General features: G+C 43.8%; 3 protein-coding genes across 3 annotated transcripts; 2 read left to right on the top strand and 1 right to left on the bottom strand.

The window, feature by feature from the left end:
• Positions 1 to 529: 529 nt before the first annotated feature.
• On the top strand, positions 530 to 8,577 carry LOC139337545 (fibroblast growth factor 4B-like). The gene is made up of 3 exons (XM_070972175.1): positions 530 to 1,268; positions 1,844 to 1,947; positions 4,493 to 8,577. The coding sequence occupies exons 1-3, from the start codon at positions 923 to 925 to the stop codon at positions 4,667 to 4,669; spliced, it is 627 nt and encodes a 208-aa protein (XP_070828276.1). The 5' UTR covers positions 530 to 922; the 3' UTR covers positions 4,670 to 8,577.
• Positions 8,578 to 11,046: 2,469 nt separating this feature from the next.
• LOC139337115 (fibroblast growth factor 23-like) lies at positions 11,047 to 12,248 on the top strand. The gene is made up of 3 exons (XM_070971518.1): positions 11,047 to 11,251; positions 11,628 to 11,731; positions 11,820 to 12,248. The coding sequence occupies exons 1-3, from the start codon at positions 11,047 to 11,049 to the stop codon at positions 12,246 to 12,248; spliced, it is 738 nt and encodes a 245-aa protein (XP_070827619.1).
• A 1,295-nt stretch (positions 12,249 to 13,543) lies between these two features.
• Positions 13,544 to 17,709, bottom strand: tigara (TP53 induced glycolysis regulatory phosphatase a). Its single transcript, XM_070972759.1, has 6 exons — positions 17,593 to 17,709; positions 16,629 to 16,666; positions 16,397 to 16,518; positions 16,091 to 16,168; positions 15,856 to 15,966; positions 13,544 to 14,765 (listed from the first exon to the last, which is right to left on the bottom strand). The coding sequence occupies exons 1-6, from the start codon at positions 17,676 to 17,678 to the stop codon at positions 14,376 to 14,378; spliced, it is 825 nt and encodes a 274-aa protein (XP_070828860.1). The 5' UTR covers positions 17,679 to 17,709; the 3' UTR covers positions 13,544 to 14,375.
• Between the last annotated feature and the right edge of the window lie 3,186 nt (positions 17,710 to 20,895).

Here is a 20,895-nt window from a genome sequence, read left to right as displayed (position 1 = left end):
TTATTAAAATGCCACTGTGGCCCTCTGTTACCCAACCGCGCTGTGGAGCTGACAGGATGTCTGTGTCTTGCTCAAGGACACGTCAGCAGAGCAGATGCTGGCCGACGCTGAGGTCTTGAACCCTGATCTTGGTGGCCGCGGGGGCGGTGGGCACCCTGCCGGCTCCCTGGCCCAGCTGATCTGTCATTTCTAGGCCCAGAAAATACAGATTTTGCTGAGGAAAGTTCTTGAACGGCGTGGCAGAAGAAGCGGGACCACGAGAGCCCTGTCATTGCTCTCCGGTGACAAGTGGGCCTGTTTTTACACCTTCTTTCTAAATAAGGAAGCGGTCTGACAGACATATGACCACCGACCCAAATTGGGAGCAGCCCGAGTGGCCCATCGCGTCCCACGGCCGCTGAACGCCACCAATAAGCTTTCTCCCTGTCTCGTCCAGCAGTGATAGTAGGCCCCTCAACTCTCACCAGAGTTTGTATTTTTCCTGCTGTCAGCACCCTCTCTACCCTTGTGTCGTCCCAGCGGTGAAGTCAGCATGATGTCATCCAGGGATGCGATAGCCATGGCAAGGTTGAAACAGGGCTTTTGGTGAGTGGTGGAGGATTTATTCTGAACTCTTAGCAAGAGGGAGACAGAGGGGGAAGAGAGAGAGAGAAAGAGTGAGCGTGTGTGAGAGAGAGAGGCGCGGAGGAGCTGCAAAACATGGTAATCACCATCACCAACATCACCATCACCATCACCTCCAGCTCTGCCGCGCACTCTCCCGTCTCCTCTCCTCCTCTGCACCGGGGCTTGCGTTTCATGCCCAAAGCCCTGATCTGCGCTCCAAAAATATCCCTCAGCCAGCATGCCGAAGGAAGCAAAACAAGAAGAGCGGTATTTTTAGGGTCATTAATTTTGACCACGTGGCCCGAAGGTAAACCGGATGGCCGTTGCGCAAAGGCTCCTCGTCAGTATGTCCTGCGAGGCCGGCACGCCGCACTGGACGCTGACCGCGGTGGTTCTCCTAGGCTTTCTGCTGGGGATCGTGTCAGCGTACCCTTTACCGAGCAGCAGGACAAATGCAACTTTACTGGAGAAAAGATGGGAGACCCTCTTCTCCCGCTCTGTACTGGGGATCTCCGGGGAGAAACCAGAGCTGAACTGGGAGAGTGACTATCTGCTGGGCATCAAAAGAGTCCGGAGGCTCTACTGCAACGTGGGCATCGGGTTTCACCTTCAGATCCTCCCCGACGGCAGGATAAACGGTGTACATAATGAAAACCAGTACAGTGAGTTCTACTTCCACCAATGTAATGCAATAGACATAAAAGCGAGGCAGAGTCAATAAGCATGGATCTGTGATGAGCAGGCTAGTCTATCCCCTCTGTTAATGTGCATGATCATATGTCATCCGACTCTGAGGGAAAATTGAATTTCTTCCACGCAAAGACAAATCTATTAAAAATAAGTATCCATCAGTCCTGAACACCCCCTTCCCCCCCTCCTCCCAAAGCTCAACCATGACATGAATGTATGGACGCTTTTAGACACAACTTATTTTTACGCAGCCCTGCGAGGGCGGTCCAGAGACCAATAGCCGTGCACGTCAATGCAATTACTGCAATTATTGCAATAGCCAGAATGCGCTTAATTGACACGCGCCAGGATGCAAATGTAACATGGGGTGAAAGATGCAGAACAAAGGCACGGCATGCTGCGCAGCAATCTGCAAGGTTACACCCATAGACGCAGAGAGAGCACAATGCTTCAGTCACCATGATAAAACACTGAATCAGCCAGAATGATCGCGTGCTGTTCTAGTCTCATTTTTGCTCTAATGTCATCATTCTTTGTTTTGCATCAGGTCTAATAGAGATCTCTACGGTGGAGAGAGGAGTGGTTAGCCTGTATGGGGTGAAGAGTGAGTTGTTTGTCGCAATGAACAGCCGTGGAAGGTTATACGGAACGGTAGGTATGCACAGTAGGCCTATTTCAATTATTGTCCGGCAGTGTTAGTTAATGGGATCCTGAAAATAGGACGCACTTGCAGCTCCATCAGAATCATATTTTTGGTATGGGACTCCTGCCTTGTCTGCCAACAGGGGGGCTGCACGTTCTGCGTTGCGAAATCCATATATTTTAATTTCATCAGGAATTTATAAAGCTCTATTTAAAGCGTGCTAGGCTTGGTGGCCTATGGGTAAATAATGATGAGGTTAACAGATGCAGGGTTGAGTCCACACGCCTGTAATGTGGCGGTGCTCTGTGTGTGTGTGAGTGTGTGAGGAGGAGGGAAAACCCCCTGACGCAAAGAAACCTGTCAGCGCAGGAAATCGATTTTAATGGCAAAGCGCTTATTTTGCAGGGCAGTGCACATCACACATATCTTTGGAGGCAAAGGCCCACCTCACCACGTCACCAGCAGCAGCAGCAGCAGCAGCAGCAGCTTCTCCCACCTCTAACCTCTAAAAAAGAAGAAACATCAAAAAATCTGAATCACTCTTTGATTTCTAGTTTATGGGAAATGAATTAGAAATCTGTGTCTCCTGGACAGCACTGCTCAAAGCCTTATGAACCTTCACTGTTTCCACCAAACTGCAGTTCATTCAATACTACAAACTGTGCTGCTGTGCATGCTGCCGCTGTCTGAGGTGTCCTGGGCTCCCCAAAGAGAGCTCAATGCACAGCACCATCTGGATCTTTCATGTAGTGAATCCTCAAAAAACACGTAATTCTGGAACATTAAACCCTGATAACTTAAGATTTGCACCTGATGGGAGAGCATTATCGTTTAATATGAGTGATGGAGCAGCAGTGAAAATATACTGCACGTATGCCTCATAATTGTTAAGCCTCTTAACAATTGGGCACATTTTCAGAGGTGCAATAATGGCAATCAGGGCAAAAATGAAAAACACTAAAATGTAGTATACTTTGATGATGGTTTTTATGGGTGTTGCTGCTGAATGTGTTGGCCGTTTTGAAATATGAAATGCAGTTTTCAAGAGAAAGAAGACTGTAAGAAGTGAGGTTAAGATGACAGTCAATGAAAAAAAGTTCATCCTCTTACATTTACAAACATAAAGCTCATCACCTCATCATACATGTATGTTAATCTTACTTTTTACTCTTACTTAACGTATTGAATCTTAGTTTTACAGTTTAGCTCAACTTGAACTTGAGCTATTTTTCCCCATCACACAGACGGGATGTATTTGCAGAATTACTGGAGATAACCTTTAAAAGAAGTCTTTTGTTTGCTCCCAGAGCAATGGCAGCTATTAATAAAGGCATGCTCCCTGTGGTGGGGGAGGAAACATTGTGTTTAGTGGAGCCCCGCTGACACATGGCTGCTGCTGCTCTGCCTGCTGTGGCCAACATATTTGACAGACAGAATGTGAGGCGGTTATCTGGTCGTGAGTGATGAAGCGTTAGCTTGTGAGCAGGCTGATGATCTGATAAGAGATTGAATTAGGCTGCATGCTTTCTGATGGGGAGTATTTGCTGTGCTGCCGTACAAGTCAGCTCATTCATACTGTATTTAGATAATAGTTTAGTTTATAGTTTCTATATATTCTCGTATCTAAAATCTCCTTGATATTGTCTATTTTAGAAATGATTTCAGTACTTAATTGCATGGTTTCATTATTTCATCTAGGTTTCAGGTTTTTTCATCTTAAATGAATAGTTTGACATGTTGGTAAAAAAAGGTTTTATTGGCAAGAGTTAGATGTGAAAATTGATAGCTCTGTCATTATTTGTTAAATACGAAGCTGCAGCTTTGGATAAAAAATGAAACAGAGGGAAACAGCTTGTCCTGCTCCGTCCAAAGATAGCCTAAAACATGCAGATGTACAGTCAACAGATGACACGTTACATCTTGTTAGTTTAACCTGTACAAAACAAAAAAGTGATGAATGTCAAGTTGTGGTTTTTATTAGTGGGGCATGGATGAAACAAACAAGGTGTCAGGCGTTTTCTAGTGATGCTTAATGTGATTCCTTAATGCTAAGCTAGGCTAACTGTGTCCTGACAGTAGATTCACGAAGGTGGTATCGAACTTCTCATCAAACTCTTGTCAAGAAGTTAAATGAGCAAATCTCCCCAAAAATGTGAAACTGTTCCTTTAAGTAGTTCCTTGGATTTATTTATTTTTTCTTCTGTGAATAGATCATCACCGATAGAAGTTTCTGGTGTGTGTAAACTGCCAGCTGGTTTAATGGATGATCTGGCTCACTGGGCACAGTTAAATTAGATTAATAGACCCGCTCACATCACCTTTAGGAGTGCTTGCTGTGGCTGCTGGCAGGCTGCACAGACGACTCTAAACAAAATGTGAATTCATTGTTCCCGTTGCTGTGTGTAATCTAAAATTAGCTTCATATCTTTGTGCATTGCTCAGGATCTTTTTAAAGAGCTTTTAATGTTCTGCTTTGATAGCTTCAAGCTACAAACTGTCTATTTGTTGGCAGTTGATTAAAATGTGCGCTGTGTGTGTCTTTGTCCTCTCCAGACAGTCTTCCTTGATGAGTGCAAGTTCAAGGAGAGCTTGCTCCCAAACAACTACAACGCCTACGAGTCTCTGGTTTACAGAGGCTCCTACATAGCGCTCAGCAAGCATGGCCGTGTGAAGAGGGGCAACAAGGCCACCACTGCCATGACCGTAACGCACTTCCTACCCCGAATATGATGAGCAAAAACTGGCAATAACAAACTTATTTGCACATGTGGATTATTTTCCAGGTAACATAAATACTGTATACGTACGTACAAACACAAAAGACAAAATGGACAGTAAAAGAAAGAAATACCACTATATCTGATAGTATTTATTCAAACTTTATATGTATATTTGGGTAGCTTACTTTGTATTAGAACTGATGGGAATGCCATTCTTTGCTGCTTTTATGATTTTCATCATTTTGTGATATGAAGGGGATGGAGAGCGTCGTTTATCCCCTCAGTTTATATGGGTGCTTGCTGGAATTGGTTGAGTCCTTGCCCTGTCAGAAGATGACAGTTCATCCTTTTGGAAATGAAACGGATACGTTATTACCTCAAAGCACCATATCCTGAGAAGAAGAGGAAGAAGAAAAAGAGAAATGTGTGCATGAAATTTCTACAGAGAAGAATGCCTGTTTACTTCACATGTTTTTGTTGTCATCCGTCAAGGACTTGGACATTTCCCATCCTCCATGTTTGATTGTCTCTGTCACTGTCAGGGCAACTAGAGCACTTGCAAACATGGCGGTGGTTTTTCTTGCTTCGTCATGAGGTGGCGGTGCCTTGAATTCCTTTTTGCGGCCCCCCTTACCCTAGCATGCGAGAAACGTGGTGCTCAAGTCAGAAATAGGAATGAAATGCAAGTCATCACTCCCTCAGACACCACCGGGGTGCTTTACCCCAATTCCTAGAGGGCCAGAGGTTTCTCCACTTTATTTTCTTTCCACAATTAGATCAATTAAGTAATTGAGACTCTATGCTGCACAGGACCCAGAGGAGCCTCATGTTAATATGGAAAGCCAGATTTAGAGTCAGCACCCCCCCCCCCCATCATGTCCAAGGGAGCTTTGACAATCCCAGGTTTCACTTCTGATCATCAGGCCAGACTGAGTGTGAGTCGCTGCTGCGTTTGTGGACATGCGTTGCATTTATTTTTAGTATTTCTGTGGAACTGGTTGGTTTGAGAGCTGCTTCACTTCTCATTGTGGGAGGTCAAGGGGGCATCTAACAGGGCATCATAGACCCGACGCCATGAAGCAAAACGCCCTCCATTTCTTCCTGTTGTATTTCCCTGCAGGTCAATCTGCTGCATCTGGTCTGTAGCCTTGGTGTTTTGTTTTGGAGGTGACTCCCGCTAATTTATTCAGTTTTGTTTTGGAAAATGCTGTTTAGAGCAAAAGCGATGATGGGAGCGGTTTGATTTTCGCACCAGTCTGATGATATCTGGCACTTAGAGTAACGCGTTTAAGCAGAAGTGGGTGAAGTTACCGTGCACGTCGCTGAGGAGTCAGTTCACTGTAAATACGCTGATCTGCTGCATTCGTTTGAAGTTTAGCTTAGAAAGAACTGGATTTGTGAAGGAAACTTCAGGGAATGATGTGGATTGATCCCAGATTTTTATGCTGTTTCTGCATTATTCAGATTGGTCTCTCAGTCACATTATGGCAAAAACAACAAAGAGCAATGTTTAAGAAGCAGTGAACCAAAGGGTTACGTCAGCGATGTTCATCCAGGCTTCATGCATGCAGCATACCTTACTTGAATTCAACAACTGCTCGTGCTCCTCTTTCAGATAGTTTTCCACTGCGGAGACGAGGGGGAGGGGGAGGACAGAGAGCAAGCACAGTTGAAGGTAACACTGAAGTACAGAGGACTTACATGAGATTCTGCATGTGGCTCGGGTTGTTTGTTTAACTCGGTGAGGGTATGGATAACGTGGGGTAAAATATCTGAGCATCAGACGAGTGGGCCCCTCGTCTGTTGATGTCAGGCTGGACAGTCAGTGGGATTCCTGTCCCGCTCATCTGAGCCATTTTTGTACCGAGGTCGAGGATGTGGGCTTTCTGTACTTCGTGTCAGTGATGCAGGCATGTTTTCTGGTCCAGCTCAATGACTTTTACCTTGTTGCTTTGCGGCACTCTGCACCTGTTCGGCTATTTCTTGATCAAGACACAAACGGTCGTCTTGTATTGTGCAATGAAGACATTAATGACTCTGCACCTTTCACGTACTTCTGGGCAGAGTCTATTTAATGTTGACATAAGGTGTGACAGCTCGTTTTTTATTCACCCTGAATTCAGTTGCTATATTTTGGTACTTGACCTGCAATATTCTGTCAGTATCAAACCACCAGTCAGGCCAGATTGGTGAAATATGATTAAAGAAAGTACCAAGGCTCCTATACATACTGTATATGTCATCATATTTTACCTCATGCCCTTTCTAACATTACTGTAACGCACTGACAGAATGTCTGTGAGCGATGGTTTACGAGCCCTTTAAGCTCCAGCTTATGTCTAGTAGCAGAGACGAATGTGCGGCGTCTTGCATGTCTGAGTGTGTGTGTGTGTGTGTGTGTGTGTGTGTGTGTGTGTGTGCGACTGAGCACGCTCCTGTCATGTTCTGTTTCCTCCAAAGCAACAGTAGAGATGGTATCAGATCAATTTACCTTGAGTCAGGGCATTGTCTGAGCGTGCAGGCTGATGTGCTGGAGGATGAGGACAGGAGGGATGGAAAAAGGCGACGCAGAGGCTACTGAGGGATGTCTGACTGTGCTTTCAGCTGGTAGCTATGTAGCAAAAGGCTGCTTCAAAAGAATCTAATGCTTCCAGGAAAGGAAAGGGACACGAGGTTGAACCTGCGAACAGGTCGTCTTCTGGACTGAATACTGTGATCCAAGAGAGCAACCCGACCCTCCCAGGATGTCATGTTTAATGTTTCTGCGTACTGACACCATTGGTAATTGCGTTTGGGGGATTTTGCCTCGACCACTCATTTTGACTGATAAGCCTTTATCACATCACTATGATCAGAAAACGATCAATTGTAGCTTCTTCAGGACTGATTTTGTGACAGTGAGGGTTGGGTGGAGAGGTTTTTTTTTGACTAGTTTGTCAAAATACACAAATGGTGCAAATCTGTTTTTTGTATGGAGTGCAATTTATTGAGCAGGGTAGACGTTATTTTTCCTTGCGATGCTTTCACTGAAACAAGCTGACATGCAAGATCATAACTACTTGTTTTAATTACTGTATGTCATTTCTGATTTATTCTGGTGTGTTTCAGAGGACGCTGCAACGAGCCGTGAGCTGAATGGCAGAGTGGGAAATGTAAAGTTACAGTGCTCTTGAAGCGGGAAGGGACACCTACACCGAAAGCAAGTTAGCTTGGTGTCAGATTTTGAGAGCTTGAGAATTGAAAGTTTAAAGGAAAAATGACTCTGTTACACTTTCTACAACTTTTGCATGGTGTTGTTTTGAGGCAGAAAAGGTTGTGTGATACAGTAACTGAGCAAGGGTGGTTAATGTCATGAAGCATATCACCTTTCAGCATTAACCCTCACATCCTAAATTCCTTTATTATGCATATGGAGTTGTGAATGGACGAGGCACGTGTTCCCCCTTTGATTAAGGATCCAGCGTCTGGATTTTGCCATTGTGTTTATCATACCTGTTCAGCTGGTTTATAAATGTGTTGGTTCACAGGGAACTGGAGACTGGAGGTCTGTGGGAGGATCTGGGATCAGACTTGTGTGTGTGTGCGTGTGTGTGTGCGTGCATGTGTGCGTGCGTGTGTCCCTGTGTGCCAGCAGCCTTTGTGTTTCTCAGTTTTCTATTCCTGCACTGAGGGGAGAGTGCTCCCTCTGAGTCCCCCTCCTCTTTTTTAACATATACCTCACCTTCTGCCTTAGTTCCGATTATTGAAATGATTGTAAATTAGTTTGAAACAACAGACTGCTCAAATCATTTGTTTCTGAAAAATATGAGTGAGTAAAATACTATATTACAAATGGTTTTCCTTTTATTTTTGTACGTATGTGCTGTGCACAGCAGTCAACTGTATTCCTGAGATAATAATAAAAGATGTTTTGTAAAAGCTGTTGTAATTGGATGCTTTGCATGTTTCCTTCGTCATGCTTCTTCACCCTGAATGCCGCACGTTATTATAGAAAGAGGTCATCTATGAGCACCAGGGGAAATGTTAAACCTCAAGCCAAAGTCATGGTCAATGAATGACCAAGACTCAGCGTGTGGCGCCCTCTGCTGGTGAAGCATGGGGAGGAGGGGTTCTACATAACCTTCTTGTAATTTCCCAGTAGGTTTCCTGGACATGCCTTTGTCGTTTGGCACTAAAATAAAGACAGCGTTCAGTTGTTTCCACAGACATGAATACACTCTTTTCCACAGTGCACAGCAGCACTGAGTGATTAATGAATATTTACTTCAAATCGAGCAGTTCTTTCAAGGAAATTACTGTGAAAAGGTGCAAATGCTCTTCCTACTCAACACAGCAAACTAAAATAACTAAGATATTTGTATTTATTTCACCTGCTAGTGTTGAATCTTTGTGAGAAAGTTACAAGAAATGTTTGGAAGTAACTGACCTGTGAAATAGAGGTGATAAGTGGTTCCCCACATCCCTGTTACTGTTTATTAACCTCATCAGTATGAAAAATGATCATTACTGCCCTCTGGAGTGCAATATTCTTCCAGGGAGCTCAAAATAATCATGCCTCTGCTCATCATTTTCACAGTTGCTCTAAATACTATTTACAGCTCAGACTGTGAATACAGTCATCTAATGACAGGTTGACTGCACTTCTTCCACTTAATTGAGAATGAACACTGACATGAGTCCAACATATTGTCTCTTTGGGGTGAAAAGCTTCCAACTTTAAAATCTGAAGAGGCTCCAAAGCTGTCTGACACAGAAATGTGCACTCAGGTGAAAGGAAGTGAGAGGCGGGGAGGTATGCCGTTAAGCAGGTCAACATGCTGTGACACAACACGATCTAATTACTGTCTAATTATATATTATCAATCAGTTTGCATCAGTAATTTAAACCTCAGCAGTAAAGGTATAATTTACTAGCTTTGGCCTGTGGTCATGAACAGGTAAGAGGACAGAGGTGTTCCTGACGCTATAGGTTTTTTTTAAAAAACTATTTATTTAGTTTTGTTTGTATAGCGACAGCAGGAACAGAGGAAAAAAATAAATAAAAAAATAAAGTAACACAAAAGGGTGCATACAAATTCTCCGTCAGCTGAGTAAGCATTATCTTTGTTTTTGAATAATGCCCATTTCCTCCATTTTTGTGCAGTCACCTGCTTTGATTCGCAGGTGAAAAGTCGTTTTCTCCATTGCGTAGATCTCCTCCATAATGTCCATCCACTGCCCTGTTTTTGGAGCATCAGGTTTCAACCAGTTCCTCGTAATGGCCTTCTTATAGGCAACAATCATTATTTTGAAGAGGTACCTGTCTTCTTTCATAATAACTCCTTCTGAGATCCATCCCACTGTGGATACCTTAGATGCCCTCCAGAAGTCCAATGCTGTCATCCCAGAAAGGTTGCAGTTTGGCTCATGACCAGAAAATATGACTGTGATTGGCATTACAGTTTCCACATTGTCTCTAACATTTTTGTTCCAGTCTGTTTGCTTTTAATTTGACAAAGAAACGTGTCAGATTTTTCCAGCCAAACTCTCTCCAGCGTTTAGAGCTCGTGAAGCTGTGTTGTGTCTTACATAATAAATGCCAATCACACTCTGAAATTTCCGTCCGTAGTTCATCTTCCCATTTAGATTTTAAATACAGTGAGGTATTACCATTACATTTCTGTAGACATGCATACAAGGCATTTCCTCGTAGGCATCCATCATCATTTTAACCAGCACATTGCTTTCTGATGATATACCTGTGTATCAAAAAAGTGTCTTATTTGTAAGTAATGAAACAAGTCTTTATTTTCTAGTTTAAATTTGTTTTAAACCCGTTCAGACACTATAGGTTTTACTGAATTTTTTATCCTTTCAGAATTTCCTCCTTTCATGCACCTTGCAGGTGAAGTGAACCAGAACCCTTACCAGAAGAAATACTGAGTTTCCAACAAACTTCAACCAATAAAAGTCAAACAATAGTTAGGAAGCCTGATATTCTTACCTCCTTTTTTCTTGCTCGTGGATGAGACGAGTCCTTCATCCTCTCACATCTTCTGCTCTCCCCTCTCCTCCAGCCTCTGCAGTAATCTGCATGTCCTTGTTTTTAGGTTTGGACGGAGGAACCAGTGCTGCTTTTTACGGCAGGGAAATCTGTATTTTATACACATATCTGTATCTTACACACATAAAACAGCGCTTTAGCAGTTAGAGCATGCAGGAATTCCACCTCAGCAACCCTGAAGCGTGGAAAAACAGGCAGGCCTTGAGTCATTTTGGTCAATGAGTTAGCCACAGTATCGACCCTCTGTTTAAATAGACCTGTTGGACTTTCTCCTCCTCCAGTAGCTGCCCACACACCAACCTGAACATTTGCGCTGTAAAGAGAGCAAGGCATCCCCACTGATCATGCAAGCAGCTTTCCTCTCACTCGTCCTCATTGCCATACATGTGTCTGTACCGGTGGTTTGTACAATGAGGCTGCGGGACCCACGGCGACTTTCCCATCAGCAGAGCAGCACAGGAGCACATGCAGACGCATCCAGCGGGACAGGACGTCTCTACGAGGAGCTGAGCGGGTCACTGCGAAAAGGCGTTCACACACACTTTCTGGGTGAGTCTGCCAACATTCATTATATAGATTTACTTCACTACAATTCATTCATTCCAGGAAATATTAACATTTTTAATACTAAATGCAACTATTTCTTTGTCCTGCATTGTTCATTTCATTTCTCAGAGGGCAACAGCTTTACATATATGTCCTAAAATGATTCAAAATGTGTTTGTTCACAAAGGTAAAAGATTCTGCGCTCTGCTAAAATTACAAATATAGAATTTCAGGGTGTATTTTGCAGATCATCAATACAAACAAACATGATTTCTGGCAGCCAGTAATGTTCATGTTTCTAAAACTTTTCTAAACACACTCTTTATGAATTTTGCCATTTAAAGCTGATGGTGGACTGTTTGAACCTGTTCTCTTACAGTTATTTTGCCAGTAAGGACAGATAGAAGCAACTCTGTGTCAATATTTGATTTGAGAAGAAGACGGTTCCTCTGTATGGACTCAAAGGGGAGGCTGTACAGCTCCGTGAGTACTTTTACATGCACTGAACTGAAGTCAGGAGCGCAGGAAAAACGTTAAACTTTATATTTGTCTGCTTTTTTCTATAAAACAGAGGCAAAGGGACAGAGGAGATTGTCTCTTCCAGCGCATTTGGTTTGATTTGGCGACCCGTCGTGACGTGCTTTATTCTGTGAGTGGGGCCCGGCTACTGAAACTGGATCGAGCTGAGCTGGGAGTTGCGAGCCAGGAGCCACCTGAGGCCTCCTCGGCCCTGGTGGAGAGGTTCCTGGGTCCCTTGGTAAAGAGACAGAGGAGGAGCGAGGAGGTGAACCCCTCTGATCCGTTAAGATCGCAGTCACATCCCTCACATTCTGCCAAGGATCACAAGGATGCAGCGCAAGGGCAGCCTGAGCAGGACCAGGCCGGTGCTGTGTCCAAAGAGACCATCACGTCCTGTGACGACCCGCTGCGCGTCTTACAGCCCAACGGGCCCGTCAGTCCTGTCAAGACGAATATTGTAGACCGGGCAGAACAAGACTAAGTCAAGTCTTTATGTTTGACTGCATGGGGGGAGCAGATACTGTACCTGTAGACACCTGGTCCTGCATCTGTGGACTGCAGGACCAGTGAGAGCCACAGAGTGACCTCCAAACGGCTGGTAGAGTCAAACTGACACTCAAGGGTGCCGCGTTGTTTTCTGAAGCCACATGAGAGCTTAAATATCTTACAGCTTCTGAGGAAAAAGCATTTCATCCCTACAGTTCTTCATTTTACAGAATCAGTTTTATGGAGCTATTAAACTGGGTAACGTTCTCACAAACCGTGTTACATCACAGCAGCCTGCACAGGCCCTCTGTTTGAACAGCAGACGACGGACAGAGTCGTCTGATGGCAGAGTCTGATGCAGCGTCCTGCTGTCCTTTCACCTCTTTCGTCAGTTAAATTTTAAACCTTGGGCCAGATGTGGCAATGTTTGTTTTGCATATGTACAAATGTGTAATCTGTAAGTAATTATGAATATTTATACGTGCATTTGTTGATACAGTTGTCCTTCATTACAGGAAAACTTAAAAAGAAATTGAACAGTGCATTCTTTTGCAGTCATACATAAACAGGATCAAATGATGTCGGGTGCTGGACACCAATAGTCACAGCAATGAAAAGGTATTTATTTATTGAAATGTGTTGAATGACTTCCTTCCAAGCCTTCTGTTTCTTATTTATATATTTCACGTTGTGTTGTTTCTGATGTGGATGAATAAATGGTGACTATTCTGCGGATCGTCTGTCTGTTTGTGTTAAGTGGATTTCTGCGTGTGTGAAAGCTGTTCTGGGATAACTGAGTGTGAACCGTCATGAAGGAACATCCTGTGACACACGGCTCCATGCGAGGCCCTGTCTGTAGTCCTTATGTGGCTACAGAACATAAAGTGACATCATTACGAACAAGCTGTTGCATTTTGAGGAAAAAAGAAAAATTGGGAAATATTTGAGTCACAAAACATATCAGAACAACAAATAAACCTCTGCACATTCTTCTGCCAACCAAGCAAGCAGTCCAAGGAAAGGCCACAACAACCATGTGGTTATTAAGCACACAACAAACTGGTTATGTAATGAGAAAATATTTGACCTGGACAAACAATGTCCAAATGAAGTGATATCAAAAAGAGAAAATCTAAACTTTCATTTGATATCAGCACATCAAATAAATGTAGACCGCCATGTGAGTGAAGAGGCATGCTGACTGAAATGAACACATTATGTCCATAAAGCACGATCTAAGTGATAAATCGTGCAAAGATAAACACACGAGACCCAACACAGACTCAGTGTGGGTTTTAGGCAGTTCAGGTAGTTTAATTCAACAGCCAACAGCAGTAACAGCTGGATTTTCCTATCATGAAATACAAGTTTGACTGGATCCCAGTGACCAAAGGTACTGAGAGTTCAGAAGTCACACTGTACATGTTTTTAATTATCATATTGAAAGAGTAATGTTTAATCACTCTACAGTTTGTGAACAGTGGAGAATCAGAAGAACACAGTGCATTAACAGTGCAGCGCGGAGCGTGTGCGTCTTTCCTGTCGTGCATTTGTCCCTCTTGACCGAAGTGTTAATTCACAACAATGAAAAAGTCACTGATTTCCAAAGAGTCAACACTGTCGCAGTTCTGCTCTGCGCTCCCACGCAAAAACCGTGAGCTTCCGGAGGGTAAATATAGAAACACAGACTCATTAGAGCACAATGCTGCCCACATTTACAGTAATGAATAACCAGAAAGTAACAAAGTGATGATGACATGGCCCTGCAACACAAACCGTCTCTGAGCTTAAATTCAACAGCATTCAAGCCTGAAAATTTCTGGATTATTATTATATGAAATAAAAAGGCTGCATTATGTGCATTATTGCTCCATATTTTGGTGATTTTAAACTGAATTTCTGCATTCAATTAACTGTGTTTTTAATATAAATAGCACCTAAGAGTTTCTGTTTGATAAAACTTCGATTGAACAACCAGGAAAACTTTGTTTCACCACTGAATAAATAAAATGTGACTGAGCAGAACCCACAAATAAATCTAATTTGTAAACTTTCAGCATTGAGGCTGTGGAGCTTTTTCCTAAAATGTACAAAATGCGCATTTCCTCTGTTCGTGTGACTCCTACTGTTGGACATGGTCCCCTCTGTGGACAAACACGCAGCGTATCCCTGACAGTTTGAACCTGTCGTCCTCTTTCCTCACGGTGAGTATAAACCGGCACAGACCTGTGTTCGGACTTAAAGAGAACATGTGTGCCCTGTCAGAACCCAGAGGCACGGAGCAACGGAGCTCCTCCACAAAGTAGCGCACTGCCACGCACATGTAGGCCCCGTGGGTGACCACCAAAGCGTGGACGAGGACGCCCCTGAGCCCGTCGTCTGCCTTTCCCTCCACAGGAGAAGCTTCTGGTGGGACACATGAGGGACTTTTGTCCTCACCTCTGTTGTGCCAGTGTTTGGCCCCAACTTGCTGGAGCATTTTCTCCATGAACTCTTTAACCCGCTCCTTCACCTAAACGGAGGAAGAATCTGTTAGAAAGTGCGTATTTTCTTTCGACACTACCAGCAGATGTCATGGAAATATAACTATTACAGTTACAGCTCATTTTATTAACAGCGTGGCCACAGCCTTTCCCATCAAAAACACACACCGAGTCCAGTTTCATCTTGAAACAACAGCCTGTAAATCGTTCAGGAAAGCTGGGAGGGAGGCCTCTAGCCGACACTGATTGGGGCGCTCGGCGCTTACGTCAATTCTATCTTTGTGTATCTGCATCATCATCCTGACTGCTGCTGCTGGTCATGTGCAGAGTTAACGTCCAAACCGAGATCTAATTGATGAAGCCTGACGTTGTGCCTTTGAAATAGAACATCCTTCCTTCCGATGGCCTCACGCGCACCGTCCTCCCACACGGCCTCTTACACAAATAACACAAAGGTAAGTGGTGACTTTTTAATCAGGGCCAGTGACGTTGCTTGACAGTGGAAGGGCATGTACTTTGATCCTCCCGATTCACACCAAGCTCTGGCAGATACAAAAGAAATAGAACCATGTGGATGCAAAGAGGCCCTGACAAGCATGTTGCATCCATGCAGACAGTGTGGCTGACTGAGGAAATGCGTGTTTTCTGCCACCTAGTGGTGAGCGTTAAGTGTAGCAGAGCATTCAGGTTGAGCCATATCTTATGGATAAAGACCTGATTGTTGTTGGGGCAACAGATGAGTGTCCCATTTTGTTATGGCCAAGACAATCTTTCCTCACTGTGCAAAACATAAATAATTAGCGGATGCGATCATCTTTTCATGAAGCGTTCTGAGCCCATGCAGTAACATCCTTCATCCAATCATGTGTTCACAAAGTGGTGAACCTCCATCCTCTATGAACGACTGAGCCTTTCCAGGGTGCCTTTCATACCCAATCATGATCCTCTCACCTGTTACCAGTGAACCTGTTTACCTGTGGAATGATCCAAACAGGTGTTTTTGGAGCGTTCCTCAACTTTCCCAGTCTTAAGTTGATTTAGGACACAGAGAGAGTAAATACTGCTGATTCAAAACAAAAAAACAAAAACAGAAATGAGACTGGACCCTTCCAGCCTCACCTGCTCCTGCGTCTCCCCCTCTGGAGGGGTGAAGCCTGGAAATGACTGACCGGCTGCCTTGGCCATGTCTCTCAAGTCCTGCACCCGTCCACCTTCTGCGATCCCAAAGCTCTGAAAAACAAGTCACTGGCTCAAGTGTGCTCATTAATGAGTAAATATATCTCAAGTAAATGTTTAAAGGAGAAAATGCTTTTGCTGTAAAGTTGTAAAATCACACAGAAGAAATGCTGCTCACCTTCTCTTTAAGTAAAGGGTCACACGCCATCTGTAGAGCAGAGCAGCTGCTGTTATGTTTCATTATTTTTTCAGCAGTCTGGAAGAAAAATGACACGATCATGCCGTCACACAGCGGCAGACACGTGGGAGACATGCTGTGGAGAAGAAGCTCAGTTTCTCCTGATGAGTTCCTTCATTTGAAGCCATCGACTGGTATCCTTTGTGATTTCTGCTCTCGGCCCTGCTAAATACCACTCTGAGACGTGTGGAAATAAAACCAAAAAAGTGTGGACTGATGTGTATAAATCTAAATAAAGCATCGCACCTGCCGGGCACGAAGCATATCACTGACAAACACGTCGGTGAACTTGACATCCTTCAGGTAACGGCCTGCAGCCTCAGCCTGCTGCAGCCCCGTCTCAGACAGGGGCGAGTCTATAGCCTGACCTGCGTGGAGGAAGAGGGCGAGATGAAAGCAAGACACAGAGAAAGCACGAGAGAGAGATGGGGTGGGGGGGCAGAGAGAGAGAGGTGTCATATCCTCAGACATACTCTACCTTGCAGCAGGCCTTCTTTGTTGTACTGTGTTTCCCCGCTGCAGGAGAAAAAGGTTTTGTCAGAGTCTCATCATCAGTGTCATGAACAGATCAGGTAGAGAAGCATCATCAATGATTCTTTTATTTTGTGATGAACTTTAGTCTATGAACATCAGAAAATAGTTAAAATGCTTTTCACAATTTCCCAGAGCCTCAAAAACGGTTATATAATCATCGGCTAATTTTCACCTGCAGTGTCTTTTGGTTTCTAGTTTCATTTACATCATTTCTCTTGACACTGACGTGCTGATGTAAAACAATCTAGGATGGATTTTCTGTGATTCCACATAACATTCATGTTATTATAATATCGAAACCATAAATTCCAATTTGGTTTTGCAGAGTTGTGCCAGATAATGACAGCACTGTGCCTGATGAGGAGGGAGGGAGCCCGTTCATTCATTCAGTCAGTCTGCTCTCTGGTGGCTGAAGGCTGAAGTGCACAGGGACAGCTGGAGAGGGGTTGTGAATTCCTGCTAGCTGCTCAGCTCATGAGACTGTCCTTGTTTACAGTCAGCTATGGCGCTCCGATAACTGCCCTGTATGCGCTGAAGTTAGAGTTAAAAATAGAGGCAAACACTGTCCGGACACTGCCGACGTCTCTGTCTGTCAGTGCGCACAGTGCGCGCGCTGTGCCACCTGCTGCGTCTGTCCAGACACAGCAAATACATGCAGACCACGGCCTGGAGTCAGTAGAGGAACTGATTTTACAGTACAAGTACAGTAAGTGGCGACACAAGGAAGCATGGCGCGTCGCTATACATACAGATATATATTATTACTTTCCTATAAATAGCTCACAGCCAGGTCCACTGACTGTAGTCCTTCATAAACAGCAGCAACACGCAGCGCTACTCTTACCGTCTGCGTGCAAACAGAAAGACATTCATCATAAACATTAAACATCAATGGCAACCGCACTTACTGTCGAACGAGGGTTAGTCCAAACGTCAGCGCTTTCATGCTCCGGAGGGAGACGACGGAGGACGAGCGGAGCTGAGGAGCAGACATGGAGGAGCACGCGGAGCTGGAAAGGTCACTACCCACTGACCAGGAGCCTCGCTCTGAACCCAGTGCTCGCGCGCGGGACGCACAATTAACGAACAGCAATTAACAGGTATGACGCCACAGGTATGACACTGCAGATCTATCTATCTATCTATCTATCTATCTATCTATCTATCTATCTATCTATCTATCTATCTATCTATCTATCTATCTATCTATCTATCTATCTATCTATCTATCTATCTATCGTTCCAATGTTCTGCAGTGTTCTCACTGCAGAACATACAGTAGTGCACGTGTCACTGTCACACTTATATTCAGTTCTATTCTATTCTATTAAATTCTATAAATTTGACTGTGCGCACTCCATCTCATTTCTATTTCTAAGCAGACATCAGGGGCTTAAAGGAGCGTGATCAGGGGTCTTCTGACCAGTATATTTTTCTTAGATTTTGGGGCTGATTCACGTGCTGTCCCACGCTTTTCATCAGTGTTTTGTGTTGCTTTGGAGTGCTTAAATGAAGCAGCTGATCTCTGTCGTGTCATTGATGAATTACGTGACTACACACACACACACACACACACACACACACACACACACACACACACACACACACACACACACACACACACACACACACACACACACACGCAAAAACCGGCCTCTCGGGGCTCTGAAGGAACACAGGCGTGGGAAAGAGTGAGCTGATGTGGTGTCACACCCTTTAAAGCAGAAGTTTATTGAACAGAGGTTGTGCAACAGACATTTGAGGTACATGATATGAGTTATTGGGTGGGGGGTGGGGGTTGGGGGGGGGTCTCAAAGGGAAATCTGCACCATTGAAACTTCCAGATATCAGAATATTTATGGTTGGACATGACACAGGTGTAGCTCAGCCCATGATTATGTGGCAGTTACAATGGCGTGCAGACACAATATTTCAGACCAAAACATATTTTTGTCACATACAAAATCCATATTTACTGACATCCAGAGTGATTGTGGTTGTATAAAGCAAGAACTGTACTTTGGCCATCATAAGAATGCTGTTTTCCCCTCTCTCACACACACGGCAGATGTAGCACCAACATGAACACAAATGAACATGCTTGAACTATCTACAGAACACCCCCCAAGAAAAAGGCAATGTTGCCCCCCCCCCCCCCCCCCCCCCCGATATAGGTTGAATCCAAGTGGAAGCCTTGCATATTCCCCGTTTCCCGCCCGTCTCACAGTTTCCCCACTGAAACAGCGGGAATCATCCACAGAAATGCTAACTTGTCATTGCTTTTTCCTTTTTCTCCACCCCCACTGTTTTCTCTCTCCTCTGTTCCAGGCTCCCTTACTGCAGAGGTATAGGTGATGTTTTGTTTCTGTTTGATTTTGTCCAGTACTCCTGAGGTATAGGAAATACCACTGATGCAGAATGTGACTGAGGAAGGACAGTAAAATAGATAAAAAGGGGGAAAGGAGACATGCTATCTAAGCAAACTGTCAAACTGTACAAAGAACATTTCCAGTCGAATACTCATTTCATGTTCTTCTATCACCATCTACTTCGTTTTTCTGAATGTATCTCTTAAGCAGTAAAATAATTATATTATAATACAAATGTTTATAAAATAGCAGCACACTCAAGTGACACATCACAACTAGGTAATGTTATTTTTTGTATAAATGAAACAAATTCATAGCTTTTAGCAGCGCAAAAAGACAACAATAACTCAATAAAAATATTGACACTTTTTCTTGACGTCTTCACACCTCCTCCTCTGTCCTCTCTTCACTTTGGAATACAGTATCTCTAAATCTTAGAAAAACCCTTTTGCGGGTCTGGTCACCCCATAAAATATATCAAACACAAATTGAAAAGGTGGTCTCAATATATAACACATGCAACAATACATTGCAGGAAAGAAAATCACAACCATTAAGTTTAGGAGAGAGCTTACATCAGGAAAACCAAGGCAAAATGAAGGGGCCAATCAAATATTCTGACGGGGACGTTTTGGCAAACGTGTCATTAAATTGCCCAGTTTTACTGAAAAACATCGCTAAAACATTAGATCCCTACATTTTTCTTCAGTCTGACGAACATACACACAGCAAAGTCACATACCGTCATGAAAAAACTCAAGCATTAAGTCAAAGACACCTTGCTGTGGCAGAACCACGTGTCCCATTAGAACAAAACAAAATGAAAAAAAAAAAAAAAGAAAAATCATCTGTCTCTTGTTTTGTGCTGATGTCTGTCTGGCTGATGAACCCCCTTGCCAATGATTTGAAGCAGCAAAGCTCACAGGGGACAGATGTGTTCAGTGACAGACAATCGGCCTGAACGACACAAGCCAGCACCATAGAAAACTGACCAACCACTGCAACACACATCAGTTAAGGCGGTTCTGAGCAGAGACTCGGCTCTGTCTCGTAAATGCAAACCTCACTGCCCTCAGAAGAACATGTGCAAACATCGGATGTTACCACCACCTTTTCTCGCTACCCTGTGTGACTACCTGTGGCTGTGATGCAGATAAATATGAAGAACAATTCAAGTAAAAACAAATATTTCTTGACAATATAAAAGAAAATCAAACAGAAGCCATGGATCAGTGAACTCTGCGTGTAGGCCTTTTTTCGACTCACGTTGGCGTTTTCTATTCGCTCGAATTTTCTGAAACAGTCAGACTCCCCGTCAACTGCTCGGATAGGAATGTTTCGATCGGAATGTCCTCTCGTTAAGGTTTGAAAAGCCCTTTTAATTTGACTCTTGCTTGACGAGGGTATGTCTGATTGGGAAACCAGCCCTACAAAGTAAACCAAAGAAAAGGCTAACAAGGAAATAAGAAAACATCCACTCACCTCCAATCACCACCCAATTCATTTTACGTATCTCCTGGGGAGCATGTTCTCAAAGTGCTTTGCCATTGAAATCATATAGGGGAGCTGAAAACAACCCTATGTGGGACTCCAGATGCATTAACAGTATATCATCATATCCCCGACCCCGCCCCCCACCCCTCCCTCAAAAAGACAATTCAAGCTCATACGATCTGGCACTGTACAGTCTTAGTTTCTTAGTTCCTCATTTATTTTCCATGAAAATGGAAAGCCGGGACATTTTTGTTCACTCAGCTACGTCAATGCAGACATCCGTTTTGAGAAATTACTGTTGATTCCATCCAAATATGCAGATATCAGAATGATATCATGAGGCCCTCG

The sequence above is a fragment of the Chaetodon trifascialis genome, chromosome 10, assembly GCF_039877785.1.
Source record: "Chaetodon trifascialis isolate fChaTrf1 chromosome 10, fChaTrf1.hap1, whole genome shotgun sequence".
Lineage (NCBI taxonomy): Eukaryota > Metazoa > Chordata > Actinopteri > Chaetodontiformes > Chaetodontidae > Chaetodon > Chaetodon trifascialis.
The sequence above is the reverse complement of the archived record's forward strand: the minus strand, read 5'-3'. Positions and strand labels throughout refer to the sequence as shown.

Excerpts from the sequence above, each read along its gene's own strand:
- LOC139337545 (XM_070972175.1), top strand. The coding sequence starts at position 923 with ATGGCCGTTGCGCAAAGGCTCCTCGTCAGTATGTCCTGCGAGGCCGGC. Across the intron at positions 1,269-1,843 it reads ACATAATGAAAACCAGTACA|GTCTAATAGAGATCTCTACG; the intron begins GTGAGTTCTACT and ends GTTTTGCATCAG. Across the intron at positions 1,948-4,492 it reads GTGGAAGGTTATACGGAACG|ACAGTCTTCCTTGATGAGTG; the intron begins GTAGGTATGCAC and ends TGTCCTCTCCAG.
- tigara (XM_070972759.1), bottom strand. The coding sequence starts at position 17,678 with ATGTCTGCTCCTCAGCTCCGCTCGTCCTCCGTCGTCTCCCTCCGGAGC. Across the intron at positions 16,519-16,628 it reads CAAAGAAGGCCTGCTGCAAG|GTCAGGCTATAGACTCGCCC; the intron begins GTAGAGTATGTC and ends TCCTCCACGCAG. Across the intron at positions 15,967-16,090 it reads ACCCTTTACTTAAAGAGAAG|AGCTTTGGGATCGCAGAAGG; the intron begins GTGAGCAGCATT and ends CTTGTTTTTCAG.
- LOC139337115 (XM_070971518.1), top strand. The coding sequence starts at position 11,047 with ATGCAAGCAGCTTTCCTCTCACTCGTCCTCATTGCCATACATGTGTCT. Across the intron at positions 11,252-11,627 it reads CGTTCACACACACTTTCTGG|TTATTTTGCCAGTAAGGACA; the intron begins GTGAGTCTGCCA and ends GTTCTCTTACAG. Across the intron at positions 11,732-11,819 it reads AGGGGAGGCTGTACAGCTCC|AGGCAAAGGGACAGAGGAGA; the intron begins GTGAGTACTTTT and ends TCTATAAAACAG.